The following is a 26027-nucleotide window of genomic DNA, read 5'->3' on the forward strand; positions in this document are numbered from 1 at the left end:
ACAGGGAAACAATGTGGGGGAAAAGAACCAGTAATTACTTACTGAAAGTATCAATACCAAATTCTAGTACATATATAAAATGCTAAGCCTGCACCTTAGCAAAGAGATACATACTCCATCCACAACAAATCAATGAAGAGATCATCATAAATAGAAAAGATGCCATCACAAAATAATTTCGTAGTGTTATACAATGAGATATAATATAGAACAAGGTTGAAAGTGACCAAAGCTTTTTGAGAGATAGCCACTCCTATATCAGGGCATGATCCTGAATGCACTTTCTGCTCACGCTGATTTTAGAGAAAGCTTGGTGTCTACAACAGCCCATTTTATCTTTGTCAAAATGCCTATTCTTTCATATAGTTCACCAAACTGAAGATATTGTTCCTTCTGTTCTTATACGATCTTGATCACTCAGTATATATTCCAGAAGAATGCTTTTGGGATAACTAATATCCCCTCGCTATCTTCTTCTCAGCTAGTTTTAGTTGCAGAATGCTTCCTCTCTCAAGGGATGATCCACACATTGCTTGGGTGAACCTCACACATTTTGAAGCAACAGAACATAGCCAGTGTACACAAAACCTCTGCCACCCAAAACACCTCATTAACCTCTTAGAGTTTCAAATCTTAGAACTTGGCCAGGCAAAACAGTCTTTGTGCATCCAATTCCTGCAAAGACTATTCTTATGTCAAATTCTGAATTTTGCTGAAAAAACAAAGTATTGGGACATAGTAAAAATAAAGGTGCCAGAACTTAACATGACTGTAAGAATGTACCTTCTCTACTCCAAGTCATTTCCTGTTTATCAGTTCAGGTTTCACACTATATGAAGCCAGTTAAGACTGATGGCCAAGAGAGTAACACAGTCATACTCATGGAGTACAGAGCTCAAGGCAGCAACAAGACTGCACTGAAGGTGAGTCTGTGTCCTTGTTTTGGCACAGTCACCCCACCATCTGCTTAAACATCCCATTGGACACTTGAGAGAGTATGGTAATCCACTACATCACTATGCAGAGATTGCCTTCAGGTAACTGAGCTAAGCAGTGTAGGGTTGGTGGGTTTTCCACCCTCCTTGGACTTACATACTTCATTCTACTCTTTCCTTAAGTAAAAATATTCGCTGTTAAAGACAGAGCAATCTAGTCACTACATAGATGAATTTGAGCCTTGAAGTTGTTTTTTCCATTTAAATACAATTTCTGATTAAGTATGTCCTTAAAACTAAGATAATGAGAAACCGTAGAAATAAAATGAAGTAATAAAAAAACTACTTCTTTTGGAACAATTTCTCTTCCAGCTTACCCTAAATGTTTACCCCCCAAAGAAAATTTAATATCCTTGAAAGAAGTAGACTTAATAGCTCTAAGTTCTTCCATTTAGCCATTGAAAGAGTACAGCACTGCTGCTGGCAATGCAGTTTCTTCATGATAGCCAGGAAAGTGGTTTTGATTTTGGTGAGTCAAGACAACCGTCCCCTCACTGCCAACCAAAACCACTCCACAATCAAGTAGGAAGAAATAGCAACGGGAGAGAGGTGAATGGGAAAGAACTGTGGCCTTGCCCATTTCAGTCTGCCTTCAGTGTTCAAATTAGGCAAGGATGTAGTAGTCTGTGGTTCCCAGTACTCAAATGTTTTTTCTATTGCCTGAACAATACCAAGCTAACTACCAACACAACTGTAGACTGGCAAAGGCAAGTCACAGCAGTAGAACAAGCCAAAAGCCAAACAATCATTTTTGGTACCATATTTCACCACTACTTTTGATCAGTTTCTCAACAAACTATTCTTTTTAGTCATTCTCATCTTGTTCCTTCCTGTGCAAGATACTACTTTCATCAAACCCAAACAGCTAGTTCACTGAGAGGAAGTTTCTTGACACAGAAGGTGGAAGTGTCATCCCCTCAAAAGAATTTTTTCACCTGGTAGCATTGCATGTTATGTATACATTCTGACATAGCAGAAACACATTTATTCTCATTAACCTTTTTTTCTTTTGCACATCAACAGCTCTACTCCTTGCCCTTTCTTCTATCTTAAGCCTGTGCCCTCATCATTGTTATTCTACCTAAAATTTTAAAAATACTTTTTTTTTTCCCTTTTCAATGAGGTGAACAGTAAATCACTAAATTATCCCAAGGTATTTGATAGGGCTCTTAGCTGTCAAGCAGATACAGACAGGCCTGAAAACTCATAAATGTACTGCCCAGTTAACAGTCTTAGCATAGGCCTTTCTGAGATTTATTTTTTCATCTGCAACCAGCACTGACCTTATTGGTTCTCCTATATAATCTTGGAACTTCCAGTGCACTCTTCAGGTAAGCGAAGGAGGACTCACTGAGATCCTGGATAATCCTGTTATTCAAGGTAGGCACACAGGTCGATAAAGAAGTCTTTGAGTCTTCCAAGGCTCCTATTGAAGTGAAAATGCTAAAATTTAAACTGAGCCACCCTGCCCAATTACAGCATAAATTATGTGAACCCCTCCATCATCCCAGTCTCACTCACTATCCTAGATGGCTGCTGGAGTCAAATGCAGGATGCTCACTAAATAAATACACACCAGCCATCTATAAAATATCTCCAGTGGTGTAAACTACTCCAGAAAAACTGATGGAGGAAAGGAAAGGGAAAAAAGGGTAAAGTAACATTCCACAGGTACACAGTTTTTTCAGCATGGCCAATGTAGCAAGGGGCTTGAATCAAAAAGGCTCTGATCTACCATGGAAACTGTGGCTGTGAAATTCTTTCTCAGAGTATCTACATTCCCTATGGAGGGATTGAACATGCTCAACTCAAAGTTGTGATTGACAACCGACCATCTACTGAGTGGGGAATGTGCACAAGCTCCTACCTCTCTTATGGACTTGGATCATTAATCTCGATTTGGAGATTCAAGTGGAACTCACAGTGCAGAACTTCTGGCTATACTTGCAGACAAGGACTAGTTCACTCACCCAGCTACTACACGCCTGGGTTTAATTACTAAATTAAAATCAGACTCCATGTTTCACATAAAGAATGATCAGATTAAAAACAAAACAAAACAAAAACAAAACACCACACACAACGGCAAAAAAGAGGCTAAAACACTTAATTGCTTCTTTCCTCTGAGGTTAAGGTATTTAACTATGAAACTTTGACAACTCTCCTCCTTGCATGATTCATCAGGCCAGAAAGAGAAAAACTTTTAGAAAAATATCTTAGTTTCAAGTGGGTAATGGAAAGCCTCTCTTTACTTCTGCCATTTCCTTTACAAGTAGGAGTTTAAAGATATTATTTGACTCTTCTTGACTAAAGTTCCCCACTTCCTGAAGAGGCATCCTAATTACTGAACAATGGCAAGTTACTTCCTAAAAAGAAAAAAACCAAACCACAACCCCCCCACCCCACTTCAGACTCACTCAATTTTAATAAGACACTTTCCAGCCTCAGCATGTCTGTTCAAGATAGTTTCTATCTAACAATTTAAAGCTAAAGCAGCTTCATTAAGTAACAAGAACATTAGTGTTTTCAAATTTTTCGTTGTAAATAATGAAACTGTAAAAGCGGATTTTGTTTCATTGGGAAAGGGGATTTGGGAGAAAGGGGAAAAGGACTGAATTCAGCCTCTCAGCTTTACCTGCAATACAAGATACATTCTTGAAGCCAATCATTTCGAGTTTTGGTTTAATCATTTCTAAGATGTCAGGAATCTGGACCAAAAAAAACCAAAAACAAAACCAAAAACAAACAAGAGAGACATGGTCATGTTATAAACATATTTTAATTACTCTTCCTACATTCTTTAAGTTCCCAGTGATCACAAGACTCTTTGAATCTTTTCTCTATTTTTACTGCATTTATGGGAAACTAGTACTAGAAGAATATTCACAGGAAATAATGCATATGCACTAAATCCCCTACCTTACTATTGTCCTCAGAGAAAATATTTTAGAAACAACAAAATATTATCAACACAGATGCAACCTACAGCTTCAAAAATTACAGAAATCTCAGCCTTGTTGACCAAAAATGCACAGAAGTTATCCCCACTGAGAGAAAATTTATACCATACATCTCTGTTCAAGATTCTGGATCATTAGTAAAGTAAAATCATGATGATAAAATCTTTTTTCAACCTCAAAGACTAAAACCAGCAAATATTCAAAAGAGAACATAATCTTAAAGCTGAATGTTGCACCACACTTCAAGCTGCAACAGAGATTTCCCCAACAAAGATAAAGCTCTGGGACAGTGTCGCTTTGCACCAAAAATTAATAGAAACATTATTTTAGGGGTTAAGTTCAGCAGCTACTAATAAAGAGAGTTTAAATACCTCAGTGGTTTCTTTGTAACCTGCCATTCCAAATAAGCACAGAGTAAACCATTTACTTTGTGTGATATTTTCTATATCAGATTACTCCCATTTTAGTATTTAAGACTAAAAAAATAGCTTTATAGGACATTATTATAAACAATTCAATGTTCTAAACAAGATGCCAAACAATACTGGCACACAGATCACAGAAGAGTGTTTTATAAGTGAAGTCACAAGCACGAACCTGATCCTGGAGTTTGTCCAGATCTGCAGCAACATGTACCAACTGAGTACTAGATATAGAAGGCAATGGCTGACTTTCTGGAGAAGACCCATTCCCTTGGTCCTCACTAGGGTTGAGGCTTACAGAAGATTCCTTTCTACCAACTGGCACAGATTTTTTGCTTTCCTTCGTATTCTCACAGGAAATGGGCCTTACAGAAACCTGAAACATCAAATTGAGATGTGAATTGTAGCAACAGTGAAGGCAGTCAAAGTTAGTCAAATAGAAATAATATATAAAGGATTTGTAAGTTTTCAGCATTAGAATGCCATGCTTACAAGGGATATTAGCGTTCTTAAATTATGTTAAAAACATATTTTTAAAACAGTTTTTGGTGCACTAAGTCCAGTCCTACGGGAATTTTCATCTGTGTGGTGTTCAAATGAACCACTGCACTGGAGTAATGCGCAAGACCAAAAATTGGATCATTATCTGCTTCAATAGAAAACAGTTTATTTTCATATGCTGGAACACTGAAGTCATAACCACACAATGCTATCAAACAACCCCTTTCTCCCACCTCATCAAGCCCTCTGCTGCGAGCCACATGCTTCACTCAACTACTCTGTTTTAATTCTGGTACTTATCAGAACTTTTCTTGAACCAATTTAGCTGAGAGAACTGAGTTATTCACGTGCTTTGTTTCAAAAGGTCTATTACTGATGTACATGTCCAACCACCAAAACCATAAGCATGCTGTCCTCTTACCTCACTGATGAACACAGAGTAGCGTGACAAAATTTGTAGACTAAGTTTCCACAGACGGTGTGCTAACAACGGTAAAAACATCTGATCTGACCAGCACTTCAGAAGACTCTGCCAGACCATGTGAGTGGCCAAAAGACAGTATGAACTGCCAGCTAGAAACAATCAGACAACAGATGTCAAGTTCCTAAGCACATTTTTAAAGACATAATATTAGGTAATTGCATTACCTGAGATTAAAAGAAAGAAAAAAAGTCTTCCAAAGAGACATCGCCACAAAGATAGCAAACGGGATTTATTAAGCACTGTCTGAAACAAACTCTTGAATTATCAGCTCCTCATTGCTTTAGATTTAAAATTCCACTAAATCTTACTGTAGCCGTGCAGGCAAAAGCAACAAATTTGACTGCAACAAAAGCAGGAACAGCTTGACCAAATAATCCACATCAGGAGATAACATTTCCAGGATAATTTTTGGCTAACATGCTTGCCAGCCATATAACTAATACTCCCTTAGCACTAGAACTACTGCTCTTTCCACAGTTGTATCCGAGATATCCACTTGAATTATTTATTTAAAACACAATAGGAACATCTATTTTTAAACCAAATATTTCTAAAGCAGTTCATGCGCTAACGTTTTATAGCATACAATTTGAGAGCTAAGGAACGTGTCTGCAGGTTCCAGGCAAACACCTTGAACTGGTAGGATTTATGTGTTTCATGTCCATTAGCTTTTTTTTTTTTTCTCCTTGCTCTCTTTAGAGAGCATATGTGTATATATATATATATACACACAGACAGACAGACATATTTGTGTTGCCTTTAGCTGCCGCCTTCAGAATTATTTACTCTGTTAACTGAAGTAAGGTTTTCTGATTACAATATACTTCTAATAAATCTGCTAGGTTTTCCTTTCCACTCTAATCCTTCCTATGCATACCTCCTCATCTGCTCTTAAATTGGTGTATGTTTTTGGAGCAGACACCAACACCACAAACCATATCAAGCCTAAATGCTGCCAACAGATTGCCATTTTTGCCTTTACATAGCCCTACAACTAAGAAAAATATGCCCCAATAACACAGCATAGCCTTTTGGTTGTCACTGAGAGGATGTCAAATGCCAATTTAGCTCCTTGTAGCACTGAGGAGATAGTTCCACAAATATGTTCATGGCCGCTGCCAAAAGCGGTGTTTTTAGTAAGTAATCACTGAACAGTACTCTCATATTGCCTTCTCTATAAAAATGTATTCTGTTGTTTAATCAGTTCATCATTAAACAAAAAGCTCACGTGAACCTGTGGGATGCATGGTACCAAATACACAATAGATAGAGATTAACAGCTGCTACTTATACCACTGATTCCTTCACAACAAGGAAATTATTTTTTGCAATAAAAACTTACCTGGTGCTTCTTCTAATGTATCTGAAAGTGCTTCTTCTAAGGCCCCTGCTATTTCTCTGAATCTGAGAGACAGAAAAATTTTGAATATTACCATTCAACAATTGCTTAAATTGATTCCTAAACATTTTTTCAATGCTTATTTCACTATGATTTCAATGTGCTATCAATGCACATACATAGATTTTAAATGTGGGGTTATTTTTGCCCAAAATGTTTTATTGGGATATAAACCAGACCAACATTCAGACACTTGAAAGAGAACCTTTGACATTTTACAGGCAGATATAAAGCTTACACTTTGGGAAATTATTTAAGTCACATCTGCAAACATTATCAAAACGATAACTCACAGAGCTACAAGTCCTCATCTTCTCTGAGGAGTGAAGTTTTTTGTTGTGTTACTGTTTTTAAACCAAAAGTGAACACATTGTCTCATACTTGCTTTAGCTGACCTTCAGATATGTCATGTGACACTGGAGGCTTCAGCTTTCTAGTGTTTGTTCATGATCAGCGGCATAAGGTTCTGCAAACAATTCTGTATCTGATAAAAATCAATAGTTCCTCACAGGATGCCCTGAGCCCTTTTCTAAAAATTCACCCTTCAAAAAAGTAAAAAAAATTCCACCCCCCCCCCAATTTTTTTAGGTATAACAGCAAAGTTAATATTAAAACCTGTGATTTTTTTTCCATATTTAAAGCATATTGGATAAATGACATAGCATTTCCCTCATCTAATAATTGTTAAGCAAGAGCTGCAGAAAATTCTTCTTTAACCAGATTTTCCCTCCAAATGCTGAAACAAAGCTACCCTTTCCAGCTCACCTACCGGAAGTTCTTCTGTCGCTGGTTTCCCCTTTCTTGCTTTTATGTGCATCTGTCAGTTTGTCTATCAAACTTACTAATTACAAACCTGTAGGGCTCCTCTTAAAGCCTCTTGACTGTCATTTCCAGATGAGAACAGCTGCCCACCTAACTTTTCTTGTTTAAACTCCTAGTGGACTAGATGCATATTTAGCAACTAAACATATTTTAGAACTATTTGTAAAATGGCTTCAAAACCTCATTCCTGCCTATGCCCCACTTTCACTGACAGAGCAGTATCTTTAAGTCTTATGGTGAAAAGCATTAGATAATGGAATCAGACCTTTTTAAATGACATAATTTTTGCTGAACATTTCTTACATAGGAAAAGATTTTTCCCAATGTGGGTTTCACTACAGTTCCACGATCAGTTGTACTGACATAATTGAAGGAATGGCAAGGGAAAGAGTTACTGGGGCTGTTTGTGCCAGCACTGCTACAGAAGAAATGCCTGTATATCAACGTGTTCCTCAAAGGACCACTTATAAAGGCTTTACTGAGGGCTGATTGTTCTGGGCAATTTCTGTAATTGAGAAAAGAAAAAACCCAGCAATCTGAACTATAAATGCCACAGTGTGACATAATACTTCCATAAAAATCCTATGTGACTTAAGGATATTAACATACAAAGAAAAAGCTTCACTGATATACAGAATTGAACATGTTGCATTATTTTGACAGTTGTGCACTAAGGAATTCATGGCCACTTCTGAAACTCATCAGATTATTCCAATATAGAGGAATAATATGGTGAAAGATGAACCAGCTGCTGTTATCCAACCATTTATCGAAATAGTGCACTATTTGAATTTAAAGTAACCTTGGATTAAAGGAAAATTATTTTAAAAAAAGTTTTTAAAATCAGTCAGACCTCAAAACGGCTAAAGGGAAAGAACATTTTTGAACAGAAAGAATATGCTGAAGGTCCATTTCAATTTTATGAGCAAGAGCATTGAAGTTTTATCAAGTGGTCACTTATTAGAAAGGTTGCACTTTCAAACAAAAGTGACAGACTCACAGACCTATAAGAGATACACATCTGCTAAAAGGTTCATAATGGCTACAGTTCCATGGACACTCTTAGTCTGTGCACTCAGCACTGCTACTGCAGTGAGTACTCCTGCCCTTTCCCTCAGGTCAGCTCAAATGTTTGTACAGTAAGTGGTTTGGAGAAACTGACTGCAGTTGAACCTCAGCCTTTATTTTGCCTAGGGTAACTGATCCTCATATCAGTTCACCACACAGCTACAGGAACAGACATGGAAGCAAAAAACCAGACGAGGATGTCAGAGGCTGGGGCTACCACTTTACAAAACGCAGTGCACCACCAAAACACTAAGACCTGGCTCCCAGTCCCATGCTCCTGCCACTTCTCTTGTTATTAGCTCCAGCACTCATGAGATTTCTTGATGGAATTTTTCAGCAGCAATGTAGATTTATCCTGGATTGAAGAAACTCTATAAACGCAGCTATGGTTGTACTGTTATTGCCAGTTATAGAATCGTGCAATAAAAGAGGCCACTAAAGTGATCCAGGTTAAAAATAAACATAAATTTCTGCCCCATCTCTTTTGTAAATTCTACTCTTTTTTTTTTTTTTTTTTTCCCTCTCCTTAAGCAACTCTCAAAAGGCTTTGGAGCAAGAGAGATCATACACAGCATACTTAGGTCATAGCAGACTTCATCAACAATTCTCTTTTTTGCTGTCTGTCTGTCCAGCCCTAAAATTAGATGTGTAGACTACACTTTCTAAAATCATGGGTTTACATAAAACAGGGCTCTTTTGGGTCTCTCTGCTCTCTTCTAGTTGCAAGATCTGTAAAAGGTAATATTACAGTAACATTAAACTTGCTGGAAAAGTAAGCTCAAACTTATTAGCTCCTCAGGAAAAGGAATAGCAGGGCAAGCTGGGAAGGCAATGCTACAAGACCCAGCACTTTACAGAGTAAATCCCGTGAGACATGTAGTATGCCAGAAACATGGCTAGATCTGGAAAAGCTACAAGTTGTCAAGTTCTTTAATTTCCTATGTCTAAGAAGAAAGACTTCTTCCTTCACAGTAAGTATTCCTCTGGATTTGCACAAGTAGCATCCTTACAAACAGTTTAGTTCAAGGGAAACTGTAGAACAACAATATGAAACAAGATTTCAAGACTTATCTAGATCTGTTCCTGAAAGTCTTATAAGTAGCATATCAGATTCAGTGTAGCAACAACACAGTGCATACTGAAGAGTAACTGGCTCTGATTTTGCTAAATTGTTGAAAGATATACAACATAGTTACTTGACTTTGTAATTCACTTTTCAGTTTGACTTCTGTTATGATTTGTTGACAAGTTAAATCTTGAACAATGGGGAGATCCTAAGCCAGATCACCTTGCTGTGACTGAACTATACTTTTGAAAGTGTGAACAAAAAATGCATACTAACCTTATTTGAAAATATACAGGCAAGTTCCATTTATTATTAAAGTTGTGGTAAGAGGGATGAGATCTTAACCGTTTCACGCTGGCCTGGGTGCCACACTGTCGTTCAAATTTCCGTACAAAATCCATACTCGTAGTGTACTTCTGTAGAAAGAGAATGACCATTCTGATCATGCACAGAGTCCCAGTAAACAAGGAAGACCACCACCCATCCAGCAAAACCCTAGTATCACACTACAGTTAAGCTCAAGGTTCAGAATGGACTGACACTGCCCCATCACCTAATCATACAGAGTTAAAATCCTGGACTGCAGTGAAACCAAAACCAATTAACTCGTAGGTGTTCTTGTATGACAGGAAAGGCAGTGCAGGATACTTCTAAAAAGCATAAAATTGTCAAGTATCCTGAATGAGCAGAACTGATTAGAGAGATGCATCAGTATTTCTGAGCTGAATCACTGGGGTGAAACAACAGTGCTGGACAGTACCAAGAACAGAGTCAGCCACAGGAGACAAAGGTGTGCAACACACAGAAATAATCAGGAACAGAACCCAGAAGTACACATAACCAAATACACACAAGAATGAAAGCATGTTTTTTTTTTCTGTTATACAGGACATGTATTATAGAACTCTCTGGAACTGTTTCCCTAAAAATGTGTTTTGCAAACACGAAATATTAGCGAAAGAACTTGAAACAGTTTCAGATAAACTAACTTTACCCAGTCTATACTTCTAATAAGACGTTTACAAATAGTATTAAGTCAGTTCCAAGCACAGAGAAATTACATTAATGCTCAAATGCACCATAGGCTTACTCTCAACAGTAATTTAGTAACTGAAAATAATGAAATAATAAATTAAATCATACACAAAGCAGAAAGCCAAACAGTTGAGCAAAAATAAGAAGCAAAATGTTATTTCACATAAAACAGACCTTGCTAACAGAACACAAAGGTTATGTAAATCAATCTAAAAATCAAACCACAGCTACAGTTAAAATCTACCTCTGTGCAATGAAAACAGTTTGGCTTATGTGCAAGTTTCTTCTATTAAAAAATAAAAAACAGCCATAAAACCTATCACTGCTGAATTAATGAAATAAGCCTGACTGGATCTCTCGGTGCTTCTGACTTCATTGCAATAAGTGTAGCAGCAGGGCTGCAGCAGCAAGGGGTTTATCACAATCCAGGGCACTACATGAGCGATGTGGTTTTGCCTCTTATTAAGCAGTAAAACATCCTCAGGAGAAGCCCCTGACGTGCTGCTTCCAGGTGCTGCTCTCAGAAATTCTCCTGCAACCACAGGACACACACTGACACGGGCATGCTTTGGCATTGTGTATCTCAGTAAGTTCATAACTTTCTGTTGAAGGTATAATTAAAAGAATATTTTTATTGTGACGTGGCAGTTTCAGCATGTCAAGACAGTATTCTGGAAATTGCACACTAAAGCTTTTGAGCAACTACTTTTCTCCCAGCATGGCTGTATTTATAACATAATGGAACTGTAAAAGGTATGGGAGTTAAATCCAGAATGAATGACAGATTAGGGCTCTTTCAGGTCTCTGTTCTTGGATAATAAACCCAGCACTGTAAAAACACAAACAAACCCTTAATGCTCTGCTACCATTAGTCAGAGATAAAAACCACACACTCTGAAAAGACCTATCACTTTCAAAACAGAAGACAACCCAAGAGACATTTCTCTAGTTATCAATAACATTATATCCAAGAGAGGGAACTAACTGCAAAATTGTTCCCATTTCAGCTCCTAGGATTGCATTGTTGACTGCACAAAGTTACTTAAGAGAAGCTAAAGTGGGAAACAAAATGGAACAATTTTCAAATGGAGGAATCTAAACTTAACCAATCTCAAACGAATGTTTAGGGATAAATGAAGTATTCCTTTCAAATACCTGTAAATCTACACATCTGACTGAGAAATAAGAGCACGACAGTCTGAAACAATTTAAAACCAAACCAAAACAAACAAGTCTGCACAAGTAAATAGTTACCGTTACATGCTGAACACTGCCAGTCTGATTTTTACAAGATTTAACACAAATATTGTTCCATTCCTCTCCACTACATTTAAAAATTTCCCAGCATATAATACTGGATATTCAAACTTTCCAGCATTAAACCTATACATATATACGTGTTCAAATAAACCTGGGGAAAAAGACTCTTCTGCATTTTTATGAATCTAGAAAACAGAGATAGATTACTGTCTAAAGTCTGTGTTGCATTACTTGGCTTATCGGCAGTGCAGAGACAATTTTAAAGGTTTTTTCCCTTCCTCTTTATCTAGAACTATTAGTCTTTAGATAGACATAATAGCATTTTTACACTGGCATTTGAACTTCTTATTGATTTTTAGAAAAAAATATTTTAATGGTTTAGACTCCGAGTCATTTAAGTAGTCAAAAGCAGTCTGGAAAGTAATTCAGACTTAATACATGATTTACTTGAAAATCACGGGAGCTGTCGGGTTTTTATGTTTTTTTGTTTTTAATTAAACAATATCACTGTTGGTCAATATAAGATGTCAGCCTTTTAAAAATAATTCATTTAAAACAGTAAACCCAGCTCTTCTGAAGATAACATACATTCTTGCATAAACCAAGCAGCACAGATGACAAAAGCCCAGCTTGGCTCACTGTAGTAAGTGGGGCATTAGGTGAAAGCTTGAAGAGGGACTGAAACTGTATGGGAAACTAACTATTCTCACCAGGGAGGGGGACCACTCTGTAGTGTCATTTGCATGGCATTACCACAGCTTTCTTCAACATCCTTTCTATTTGCTTCTTATTCAGAGCCAGCCCTGCAAACATTCACTGTCATGCCTGCCTGCCTTCAGTTATTGGATATATCTGCATGAAAGAGATCTTTAATTGCAAGAAAAATGGCAATATTTAGAAAAAGCAGTTTTGCATGAACACAGGAAGAATCATTTGCCTCATAAACCTCCACCAGCAATCTAACATTTCCCCAAGTCATCTGTTCCAATCTGCCTGCTATGCCTTCCTTCAACCAATTTATCACTGCCTGCCATCTCCATCTTGAAAATAAAAGGTTTCACACTAATTATACATCAAGCTTCAAGGAAAAAAAAAAAATCCAAATATTTTAGCCGTCATGGTTAAATACAAAGAGATAGGATACGACGAAAAGCAGAAAGCTCCTATTTTCTACTTGTGACGTACTAAAAAGTACTGCCAGAGCTAATCTTCACACTAGACCGAGAAATCTGTTTCAACAATAGAAAAAAATGATCTTTTAGAGGCAGCGCAGCACTGCCAATAATGAAAATACAAGAGTGGCAAGTACTTTAAATTAATTTTATAATGTAAGTTTGCTTCATAATTGATTGTGATACCAGAGAAAATACTTCTTTTATGTCCTAAACCTTACCATGCTGCCTCCAAGTATTTTTGTTTCTTTCAGTTGACTTGTGTTTCTAAGTGAGCAAAAGCTGAGACAAGGAAGTGAAACAGTATTTTTTTAACCTTCCCATAGTATCTAGCAAGTTTAACCCAGACAGTTAATTAACATGACACCCCTTGTGATACAGAAGTCCAAGTCTTGGGCAAACGGGAGTCATCCACTCTCACCCTCACCTATTTTGTGATTCAACAACTAGGAAAGAACATCTACACCTAAAACAAATACTAAAGCAAAATTCACATGACTAAATGGCTTTGAATAACTTCTGTATGAGCTTTCCTGACAAACTTGAAGGGGAAATTAATTTATATGAAAACTGATATTTTAGCTTTGAGATAACCTCTTCTTCCAAGCCATGCAACATGAATTTCACACAAAAGCAGCAGAGGAAAAAAAGGTACAGAACATGACTCATTCGATTCTTGTGTATGTCTAAGGAATCACACATGGAAAAAAATTAAATTTAATTACCTCATGAAACACATCTGGGTTTCCAGGGTTAAACAGCGATGGCAATTTCTCTTCTAAACCGTGTACTATTTCTGGCCACACTGAATTCACCAAGAAATCATATCCAGGAACAATATCCGCTTTTTCACTAAAAAAAAAAAATTGCAGTTAATTGATGCTTATGTTTTACCACCAGGACTGTATTTGGAAGTAGGGATAACTAAAAAAGACATGCACTGGATTAGACAAAACATAATCAAGTTCTTTTTTACATAGGTATGCTGATTCCTTTAAACCATTCTTCCTTTGAGGTTTCTTATCTGATCCCACAGTCTTATCAAATGCAAGGTATTTTTTAACACTCTCAAAGTGTTTTAAAATGTTATCAGTTATATTTTTTGCAAGTGTGTTCTGAAAAATGAGTAAATTTCAGCTGAGAACTCCTATTTCAAGTTCTAACAGCTCCAAACTTCAAAGAGGTACCAAGTAGCAGTAATGGGACTAATAGAATGGAAAGAAGCAGAACTTTTTCATAACTGTTCCAAGCTGTATTTATACATAATATTGCGCTTCAAAACAAAAGATTAAAAGCTACCTTGATTATGAAAATTTATAAATTGAGAGCAGAAGAGATACAAGCATTTAATTCCAGTTCAGTGCACCACAGTACAAAGTAGAAACATTCCATTATTATGAAGACAGATTAACACTTGCTGAGTGATTAGAAGAATTGAAACGTTAGCAAAATTTAGGCATCATAAAAAGCTCAGCAATGGATGACTAATTAGAAAAGTAATTCTGCAGTCCCTAGGGGTTACATCCATAGTTCTGCTAATTACAGCAGTCTACTATATTAACCAGCCTGCAAACAGATTAATAAATGGATAGAATTCAATAGACCTGAATTATTTAAACTTCAAAACAGGCAATTTAATTCCATAAGGAATTAAGCATTTTTGGAAAAGACAGTAGAAGCCCAAATCAATTAAACCTGTAGTTCCAGCACACGCAATGAATCAGTCAAATCTCTGGCGACCATCCCCACTTTTCTGCTGTGCACTAACCATCCCATAACTTTTGAACTTTTATTTTTTTAACAGCTTTATTATGCTCTTCTCCTTGGATGAAGCATACAATCACATTTCATGGACTCAAAAAACCAAGGTATCTGACACACTGTGTTATGAACTGTACTCAATTCTGTTACTGAAATACAGGAATCTCTTTTTCCCCTCTGAAGGTCTTGGCTGCGACACCAAGAAAGTTTGTTCACTGTTTCATTTGGAGAAACACAGACATAAGAGAAATCAAATGTGACTACGAATCTTCAGGAAAGGCCAGATAAGTAATTTCCACATGGAAGCTAATTATGCAAAGCATTTCAAAACTACATGATGCTGGTTGTAACTTTAGTTTAACCAAAAGAACCCCCAACTTATTTACCTAGAAATAGCTCCCCCTGTTACTTCACGCAAGAGACGGCAGTGATGAGGAACAAACTCCAATAGTCTGTTGTACATAGCCTGAAGGCCATTAGGATGAGATTGAACGTACTGTTCCACAATCACCTGCCAGGAAGAGTTCAATGTTAAATGTCAGAAAAGTGAAAATGAAATACCATAATGCAAGACCCACAATTTACTCACTCAAAAACCTCCTAACACTATAACCTCAAATAGTGGGATAGTCAGTATATTATGTTTTTATATTATAGTTTCAAAGTATAACTTGCCACCTTGAATTATTACTTCCTTTAATACAGCACTCTAACTGGCAAGACTAGCCCAAGAATGGGAATGAGCTCCTTGCTTTTGAATGTCAGCCACCATGTCTGGCTCCCATCTACATCATTGTCACCTGAAGCAGTCTGTGAAGTTAAACAGGTGACTGGCAAAAAGCTAATCCAACTTCAGAATAAAGTCAAAAATTTCTTCTAAATGTAGATGTTGTTGGTCCAATCCCAAATGCAGGTAAGCCAACAGCCAAGAACGTTCTGTGCAAAGGGAAAGATTCATCAATAGCATAACTTGGGACTCAAAGCCACTGAAGTGTGCTATGTATTACAGAGGCAATGATGAGGGCAAGATCTGTTCTGCCTTCTATCAACACATGTAAATTCAAGCAAGAGGATATTTGCAATCACCAAGGTAGCTCTTGTACTTTACAGTTTTCCCTCCCCACAGGAGCAGGAAAATTAATATCGCTGAAAGATTCATGATGCGAGTTTTAGAACAACAACTTTATATCCCTGGTGCTGGTCTGGTTTAATTTCTTCTTTAAGGATGTGAATTTAATGCATTTATGAAATACTCTGACAATCCAGTGAAAGCCAGGGAAGCTTCCTACAACAGTGCAGTTAGCACTAGTAATTCCACTGTAAAAGTGCGTTGATTCAGATCTCAGTAGGGAACAAATATCCTCTGAAATGATACGGTATCATCACCTGACCTGGATGTAACTCACAACACACTGATGAAAAGGGTCAAAAGAAGTCTTGCTGTTACAGCAACATCACTTCAGCAGATTCATTAAAAACATAACAAACCTATTTTATGAAGTAATTTCAAACACAGCAGACTATCAAGTATCTTAAAATGAACTTTCAGATTTTTACTCAAAGCTTGAAACTGGAGCTACCATCATACAATTGTAGGTCCTTAGAAGTGTTTTTAGTGGCAACTGCATGTGTACTGATATGCAAGAAAAACTGAACAAACCTGACTGACTTGCTGACTGCTACACTGTTAAGGCAAGTTACGGCCTGAGCAGTCAAGAGAAATATCAGAAAGTCCCCTAATTTTGGAAAATCTGATCACTACTTAGTACTGCAAACTGATAGCCTACTAAAATCAGTTTCTCATGATTTGAGAAACTGGCCATCTGACACATTCTTCCCACCAAAAAACAGCAAAGGCTTCCTGCTCTTACTAATGTCCTGATAGCGCTGGGAAGCACAGAAACTGCTTTTTCATACACTGCAATAAGAACTATTTTTGCTGCATTTGCCTGCTATTGACCCAGCCATGGAGAAATGCAAACCCCAGATATGATCCAATTCCCTGGTCCTACTCCAGTCATATGCTTGGTTTAAGGTTTGTTTTCTGGATTTCTCACTCCAAGAAAAATGTAGGCAAGAAATAGAATCTCAGTTGGATATAACCTGAAATTGGTGACAGGCAGACAGAGAATTCCTTCAGCCTTTTTTCTTAAATAGCAACAACAAACAAATTGACACTGTGTTGAGGCTCAGTTCTCCTGCTCTCTCCACAAAGGCATTTTGAAGCTGCTAATGAAAGCTGGAGGTTAACACAAAAAATAAGCATATTTGGAAATCAATTCATTTTCTTAAGATTCTTATTTTATCTTACCTCATCTATATAAGGTTTTACAAGCACTTGACCAACTAATGCCTCTGCATCTCGTGTTTTGTCAATTGTGGCATAAGTGCGAAGACAGTGACGTATTATGTCAACATTTGAAGTGTGAAGGCCTTCCAAGAGTAGTCCTTCCAGAGACTGCTGCAACATAGCTGTTATTCCAGCTATACGCTACACAGAAGAGACACAAAATATAAAAATTTTTAAAAAAGCAAAGCCTTGCCATCACTGCTGAAGCAAATTCTTCCAGAAATACCTAACTCAGCTTTCCACTTTCATTTGAAAGGTGCACAAGTTCTGATAACTGTCAGCATCAAATGGACATCAACATAAGCTTAACTGGTTACTTATGCTATTTAACACAGTACTTATTATAATATGATTTAAAGGCAATTATTTTCCTCTATGTGTTGTACATTATGCAGTAACTTATCTAAGGTTCTCTTCATCCTGAAGAAACAGGTCAATAATTGTTCCTGTTGAACTGAACCACTAGGTGTGATAATCACAAAAGCTTTACATTAAGTCACCAGAGATAACAACTGTGGCATTTATTCCCCACTGTCAAAAACTGAAACAATAGTGTGTTCCCAGCAATACTTGTCAAATTATTGCAAACGAAAGACTTAGAGTGACGCTGGAAAAAATAATGACATCATTAGATTCCTTCTGGCTTCTGCCCAACAGCTGCTTCAGCCAACACATGTTCTCCCTTTTGCCAACCATTTTTCCTAATATCCTGCTACATCTCCTCCACTAGATCCAAGACATTGCTACACTACCTGCAGATATTATCCTGGCCCAATACAGTCCCTTACAACTCGGTATTTGAAGCAAGTTCAGCAACACACATTAATGTAGTCACAGCTGAACTACCAATTTAGCCAGCCAAATTTCTTCTCTGATCTTTTTTGTGCTGTACTGTGTCCATCCATCTTAAAATGATTCCACAGAATTTTTTTCTGAATACGCAAAGTCAGTAACCCAATTGCTGACTAGTCGTGAAGCCTAAGATCGGATGACCCTTAGCACAACACGCACAGGACAGAAGTCCTGACAAGCACCATTAAGGAAGCCCCACAACAAAGAAAGGTTCTCCCACCATGAATACTACTCTTGCTCACACTTACTCCTGTTATTATCCATGTTTCATAACTCAGTGGCTGGAACAGTCTTGTAAACTGTCCATGAATCAACATGGTGCCGTGGAAGTCTTGACCTGAAACATGTTTATATTGCCAACACGCATATGTACATAGTGAAAAACTGGAACTATGAACTACATCACTAGCTTGAAAGCCATCAAGAATGACAGCTCCATGTTAACTAAGTTAAAGCATTACCCCATCTCCATATTCATAATATCTACCTTTAAGCACCAGTTTTCATTTGTTTCCTGTCTCAAATTAATGGGTAGAAGGGAAAAAAAAGAAACAACACCAAAACATCAATTCACCTTTTATAGTAGGTAAGTTATTATGAACAGGATATTAGGGAGGCTGGCCTATCAGCCTGAACAGTCAAAGTCAGGCAACAAATGTCACCAAAGACAAACCTGAATATATTCAAGCCAGCCACTCTGTAGTCACATTCCATTTATAGTCTGGTCTGTACACTGCAGCTAACAAAACCAACATAAATCTCCAGAACTAGGCCTCAATACCAGTAAGCAGACAAGATGCAAGATATATTAGGCTGACCAAAACGTCTGCCATATTTCCTGTTCTTATTCTAAGTAATCCTTAAAGAAGTTATCAAACAAAGCATAAACCCTCAGAAGAAGCAATACTTCTAGTTAACCGATAAAAATGACCCATTTTCCCCCCCTAAATTAATTCAATAAAACTCTGTGGAAACAGGCATTAGTCTTTCAATTATATTGATTTTGTTTGATCCTACAAGTGTTAAGCTGGCTAGCATGCAATACTTACTGGTCTCACTTTGTCCAAAAGGGACATTCCTTTGCTTTGCACTGCATGAAATTGTAGTTGATTAAATTCTGTGGCAATCCTCTCTAAAACCTGTCCAGTTAAAAGTGGGCTAGAAGAGAGAAGATACAAAATGAGTACACACAAATCCTTTCAAATCAACTCCCTTTCATCTGCAGCAGATATATAACAGTATCCCTCAATTTTTGTGGTTTAAGTTAGCTATGTGGAATTCTGATAGGTACTAGTACAATTATTGAAATCATACAATAATAATCTGGAACAGACTACATGATTAGAGTTGGTTTGGAGCTACTAAGATATAAAGCGTGTGAAGCAGGAGCTGAGAGGAACATCAGGTTTTGCCTCAGCGATATGAAGCACTGTTTTATATGCGGCAGTGCTGTTTACTGTCACAGGAAAAGTCAGTCACACAGTGCTCAGAAACTGCAGTAAGTGCTCTTCACCATCCAGATTTTTTTCTTATCTCCCTTTTCTGCGATATTGCAAAATTAATGACAGCTATCTATAGAGACCCTTCCCAGGTCTACATAATCAAATTTTCAGTCACTCAAATACAATCTTGCTTCCAAATGTAATTCTGCAAAGTGCCTCACCCTGACTGAAAACCTCTGCATAAGCTTTGTCCCTCTAGATATCAACCTATTCCACCCCATTCACAACCATGTAATCCAGTGCACTGAACTGAAGACAGTCTCATGTTCAAAAGGGTTCAACCAAATTGTCTTTTCCTCCACCTTAAGTTGCGCTTGCCTCACAGTCAACTATTTCAAGCACATGGTTCATACATCAGTTCCCAAACTGGCTGAAAGACATCTTCCATTCCTCAGCAAAGGCAGAGGATGCTCTACATGAAGATGTTAAAAAAAAAACATGGGACTCTGACTGGAATTTGTCACAAATCTTTCTTGTACCAAGAGTTTTACATGTGTGGCTTGCCTGGCTTAGAGTATTCTTCAGTTATATGTAAGCAGGGAAATCAAGAAAAGCTATTTCCCATTTTAATTCCAAATGATATTGGAATCAACTGTACTGTAGAAAGCATTTCAGACATGACAGGATTAGTGACTTCCAAGAAAAAAAAAAAAAAAGATTGTACATAAACTTCAAAAAGCACATTTACTGAAAGCACTACAAGTAGTTCAGAACTTTGGAGACTGAATCACATGTTCTGTGAATGACAGGTTTGCAGAAGACTAAAACTGAGAAAATACTAAAATAACAGTCACTTATTCCATCAGTTACATTTCTAAATATATAACCTAATGCTTGTAAATTAATCTACAACAATACCAGGAAATTAAGTTAGTCTCATCAATTACAAACAAAACTAAATGTTACATTTTTTTTTACCTGTTTCCCTCTAATGAGGACAATTCTTTCGTACCCTGGGAATGTAGAATCTTCTCAATTTTCTCAACAGACTGAATAACATTAATAAGTCTCAGGACACACATCTGTAATTAAAGAAAGATTTTTAATTTCTGACCCCAATCCCAATTTACATTACCTAACAACCTTGAAGATGTTTTGGATGGTGTAGGGGTTTTTGGGCGGGTTTTGGTGTTTCCACACCTCCCCCACACCCAGGTGTAACTAACTCCCTCTTAACAATTGAGTCATGTCTCAGTTGAAGTATGGCTCACTTAAGTCCATAAAAACCCACAAACAAAAGTTTGTCACAGACGTAGAATAGCTGTTCTTATCGCTGATTCTTTTCCAAGCTAAGCACAAAGACAAATGTTAGTGTGTCCCCCCTCACTTATAAATTAAACTGCTGTATTTCAATTACATCAATAATAAGCAAGTTTCTATACTACTACAAGCAGAAACAAGATAAACAATAATTTTAAAAAGCCAACCAAATCAAACATATAAGTTTTGGGCAAATAAAGCAAAATAAAGATTTGTGATCAACAGGATCCTGTAAAAATGAAGTCAGTCAACCAAAATGTCAATAGTTATTTTTAGAAGCACAAAATCCTGCACTGTGTGCCTCTAGACAGTCTAGAACTTTTTGAATATCTTTTTCACTGGGTTAATGGTAAAAACAAAGTCATTCTAAACAAGATCTTTTCAAGGTAATAATTTATCTATTGTACCTTTTTTCTTCTAATATCTTCTTGTTTAGCCATCCGGTCATCTACTGCTTGAATTCCTTCACTGACACATGACTTAAGACTCTGTAAGGGAGAAAGTCAGCATGTAAAGCTGGCTTCCCACTTAAGGTTTAAAAAACCTTAACTCAAACATCTAAACTTAAAACAGGACACAGATTAATTAAAATATAGGACTAATAAAAGCTACAGCACATCAACTGCCCTCTAAGTGAAAAAGCCAGAAATAAAATTAAATAACTGAAAGTATAATCAACTCTTTAAGTACTGCCACCACAGCTTAATTTCAACCAGAAGTGTTCTTTTAGTACCTTACAGAGAACAAACCGCCTTCCACCCAGAAACAGACAATAAAACCAATATGATCTTAATAAATCAGACTTAAGTAGCATTGTTCACATAACCGATATTTCTCTGCTACCTGAACCTACTTTGAGTTTTAGACATCAAGGCTCTGATATTTTGAAGGCACATTTGGGCAGCAAACATCCGTTTGAACTGTCTGCCAAGATGATAAACAATTGCCCCTTGCTAAAGACCAAGTCACTGTGGAAGAGCCAGAACAAGACCCACCAGAGGGTGGTCTTTTCTGGTTAAGCCACAGGACTAAGCAAAAAAAAAAAGTCCTTAACAGGACTGTGTTGCATTTGAGTTATTTACTACCATCTTTAATTACTCATATATTAAAACAGTTTCAATATTTCTCCATAGACTAGTCTTCACAGAAGTCCACGTTTAAGGAGTCCTTTATCTCTTGCCTGAAATTTACTGCTGCTACAACTGCTTCAAAAAACACAGTGCCTCTTTTACTATCACTCTAAGTCATCAGTTTTCAAAGAGAAGGTTATTATAATAATGATTAACATGAGTAAAAGACAGTCTGTACATCATATGAAAGTGAGTTGAAGTTTACCAAGCTGTGTATAATGATTGTTTTGAGCATACCATAACTTCTTCCCTTAACTGTCCCAAGGGTACTGCAAGCTGATTAAGAGCCTTGTCCATGCCAACCTAAAGAAATTATCAGAAAAATATTATGACTTTTTTGTTAAATCCCTATGTGAATTAATGACAAAGACTATCATTTTACAGACACTAAAAGAGAACTGAGAAAAGACACCTCCCTTTACAGTCTCCAGTTCTAAATGCAATGCAAAAATACAGTACCTCAAATATAGGCATAAAAACATCAGGCTGCCTGTCACGCAATGCGAAAACTTTAAGAACCTGTATAATTGGAACTTGGATGAACGGGAGTGAAATAGTAGGAGACACAGAGGACAAGACATTTTAATATGAAAGTGATTACAATTTTCAGTCAAGTAGGTTGGTTGGGTTTTTTTAAGATGTATTGACTGTACAGTAAGTACAGTATTGACTGTTTATAGATTCCTAAAATAATTCTTCAGAATGGCCTTATTTGTATCATTGCTATTGTATTTTAATTATTTATTTCCTTCCATTTTGCAACTACTGTCAGTTTGAAAAACAAGCTGACCTTGAGTCTAACTTTCTAATGAATTAGTTTTTCCAAGACAAAAAGCATACATCTAAAACACTTTCTACAGGCCAACAGCAATTCTGTGCAGTAGCTAAGTTCTACAGGAATGGTCTTTCAGCTTCTCTCAGTGCAAGGGATCACAGTTTAAGATGTCTTAAATATAATAATGCTAAAAGAAAAGCCATATACCTTTCATATGAAAAATAAAATACCCACTGAACCACATTAAGTCTGAAGTACACAGTACAATTTAGTAACACTTACTAGATTTGTTGAAAGATTAACAAAATCTGCATAGTCCTTATTTATGAGTTCTACCATGGCAGTTTTAAGGAGCTTGTAATAGAGCTCCAGATCCTCTCTGAGCTCTTCCAACTGCACACGTTTCCTGCAGTCTGATACAAAGTGATCGACATCAAAATCCGGCTGAAAATGAAACAGGAAAGAGAGAAGGCTGTAAGTCAAAAGTTCAAGCCAGAAATATGTCCCACCCCCAAAACAAAGTATTCCGTATGCCAGGGAGCCCACCAAACTGAAGCGCTAGGGGGCAAAAAGGCTACTTAACGGAGTAGTTTCCAGTGTTCCTAAGTCTTGGTTTTTAACATAAATCCACAGCACACAAGGTTGTGGGTCAGAGTACCAAAACCACTCTCTCCGAAATACGAGAGGTTATGTTACCTGCATACACTTTAAAAAGCATACAAACAAACCAATCAACCGACAACAAAACGATACCAAAACGAACAACCAAAGAGAAACCAAAATACAGTGTTAAGAACTGCTTTAAGCTCTCCAAGCAATGAGGCCCGAATGCTGGTTTTCAGTCTATCTGCAGCCTGGCTTCCAAGCCACGCACAGCAGGGTTCGGAGGCAGTCCGACCGGGGCCTGCCCTCGGCGCTCACAGCGGCATCCGGCCCGGGACAGGGAACTCAGGTCAGCCGGTTGCAAACTCGCCGGCCCGCTCCCCGGGCAGGCCTGGGCCCGGCCGCACTCAGGCTCCAGCCCCGCTGGGACACAGCCGCGGAGGTGGAAGCAGTCCAGTTCTGCTCAACGCCCGAGTCGTCCCTTCAGTGACACACACAGGGGCGCTCTGCCCGGGGAAGAAGCCGTGGCGGGGGGCAAAGATCCCGACCAAGGCTTCGGGCCCCTCTCACCGCCCGAGGAATCCTCTCCCCCACACCCCGGAGGGCCCCGGGGCACACCGCGCACACCCACCTTCATGAACTCGTCCTTGTCAAAGCAGAGGTTCTCGGGGCCCCGCGGCAGGTTCATCTTCTTCGCCTCCATGACCAGCCCAGCCCAGCCCGGCCCGGCCCGGCCCGGCCCGCCAGGCCCGACGCGGCGGCAGGACCCGCCGCTGCCACAGCAACACCGCCCCCGCCAGCACGGCACCACAGAGGCAGCCCGGAACCTGCGCCAAGAGAGGCGCAGAGTTCGCTCACCGCCGCGACAGCGCCCCCTGGAGGGCTCCGAGCGCCCCTTACAGGCGGCAATAGGCGAGGGGGACGGCGGGAATCTCAAAATGGCACGGGGGGCGGCAAGGGAGGGGTGGATGTGTGTGCGCCGAGCACGGGCCTTTAAAGCTGTCCTGCCCAGCCTCCTCGGAGGAATTTCTCTGGTTCGTGTCGCTTTGTGAAGTCAGGGGCTGGGCTGCTGAAGTGCCTGATGCCACATGGCAGCCCTCAGTGCATCAAACTGTCCTGATCAGATGAAGCTGCAGGAACTGGCATCAGGGCCCATGGCACAAGCTGTGGAAACCCGGGGCTGCAGGGGTGGGAAGGCGACGGTATCGTGCAGGCCCCCAACCCTGAGCCGGTGGCCAAGGTCCATGTCCCCTTGAGGTTTGGGTACTGCCCCTCAGCCTCTCTGGGCAAGTTGTGCCAGGGTCTGACCACTCTTGACAGCAAAAAAAGCTTTTCCTTATATTTAAATTTATCGTAGTTTGTGCCCATGTGGTCCCAAGTAACAGGAAACAAGTCAGAGTGTGATTTATCGCCTCCATCCTTCTGCTTTTCACCAGGGTCTTCTGTGAGGGTCTTCTTTCCTTCAAAAATCTACTGCTCACAGTCACTCATGTAGGAAACTATTACCTTGCCAATATAATAGGCCCAGGCAGGATCTCTCAGCAAAGTGTATTTTATTGATGATTTTGCAAGACCAGGTGTTCTACCTAAGGGCAGACACATGGAGTAGGGCAAAAAGCCCCTGCTTTATATCCCCCCAAAATCCCAGCCACAAATTCCCTTCCCTCTTCCCCACTGGCTGGGTACTTCAGGGTTTACAGACTACCCGACGCCTGCCTCAGTTCACCTATCTCATTCATCTAATTCTAACAACCTTCTCCCCTTATTGATTTATTTAAAATATGGATTCCTGGCTCTTTGGTTAGCCTTCCCCCTAGCTTAATTTTTTAAATGCAGTAATCAGTTTGCATTCCGGGATTAGTTTGAAGAGACTTTGCTTTACATTAAGGATTCATAGTCTGATGTCTCTCAGTCCTTCCCCCCCTGCTGAGGCCAGGTGACAGGTCCCCAGTTTTGTAAAAACAACATTCCTCCTTCAATGGCTCCTTACAACTTATGCCTTAGTGAAAAAAAATTCAGCTCTAAAAACCTCCCTGCTATCACTTGCATTTCTGTTTGCCACCTTAGGATGGAAGACGGCAATGGGTCTCATTCCTCACATGTACATTTTACGGCTTTAATTTTGCCCTGATGAGCTCAGGTGAGGAGCGAGCCCAGCGCCTCACCAAACAGGTGTGAGGATGCATCGTCTGGAGCTCTGCTGGTTGCTCTGTGGCCAGGGCTGGAGAAGAGTCCCTGGGCTTGATGGATGTGTTTGGGTAGTGCTGCAGCAGCATGCTGGGCTGGAGACCCCCAGAGGTCCTGGGCAGGCAGTGTTTTGGCAGGACTGACCTGTATGTCCCCACCTAACTCTGGCAGTACCGAGAGCCCGGCTGGCCCATGACCAGCAGTGATTCATGCCAGTGATCCACGGCTAGTATGTGAGTTTGTTAGAACTTGCCTGAGTTATTAGAAGTACAAAGAGCCAAGCAGTTCAGTGCTGATCTTGGTGGGCATGTGCAGCTGCTGGCCGGCTCCTTGCATGCTAATTGCCTCTGCTTTCTTTCACCCTCTCCCTTTGGAAAGCTCTTCAAGACTGACATATTTCATGGTGTCCAGCCCTCTCAGAGA

The 26027-nt window shown here is 38.9% G+C and overlaps 1 protein-coding gene across 1 annotated transcript in view; it reads right to left on the reverse strand.

The window, feature by feature from the left end:
• COG2 (component of oligomeric golgi complex 2) overlaps window positions 1-24234 on the reverse strand; it is a 29771-nt gene extending 5537 nt beyond the window's left edge. Inside the window, exons 1-15 of the mRNA XM_005508630.3 lie at window positions 24049-24234; window positions 23097-23258; window positions 22277-22342; window positions 21317-21397; window positions 20568-20671; window positions 19197-19305; window positions 17257-17436; window positions 15332-15456; window positions 13910-14036; window positions 9994-10133; window positions 6705-6766; window positions 5300-5451; window positions 4553-4753; window positions 3631-3703; window positions 2279-2421 (exon numbers count right to left, since the gene is read on the reverse strand). Of these exons, the coding sequence (XP_005508687.2) occupies window positions 2279-2421; window positions 3631-3703; window positions 4553-4753; window positions 5300-5451; window positions 6705-6766; window positions 9994-10133; window positions 13910-14036; window positions 15332-15456; window positions 17257-17436; window positions 19197-19305; window positions 20568-20671; window positions 21317-21397; window positions 22277-22342; window positions 23097-23258; window positions 24049-24120 (1797 nt within the window). The 5' untranslated portion in view covers window positions 24121-24234. The remainder of the gene's footprint in view (window positions 1-2278; window positions 2422-3630; window positions 3704-4552; window positions 4754-5299; window positions 5452-6704; window positions 6767-9993; window positions 10134-13909; window positions 14037-15331; window positions 15457-17256; window positions 17437-19196; window positions 19306-20567; window positions 20672-21316; window positions 21398-22276; window positions 22343-23096; window positions 23259-24048) is intronic.
• Window positions 24235-26027: the final 1793 nt, after the last annotated feature.

The sequence above is a fragment of the Columba livia genome, chromosome 3, assembly GCF_036013475.1.
Source record: "Columba livia isolate bColLiv1 breed racing homer chromosome 3, bColLiv1.pat.W.v2, whole genome shotgun sequence".
Lineage (NCBI taxonomy): Eukaryota > Metazoa > Chordata > Aves > Columbiformes > Columbidae > Columba > Columba livia.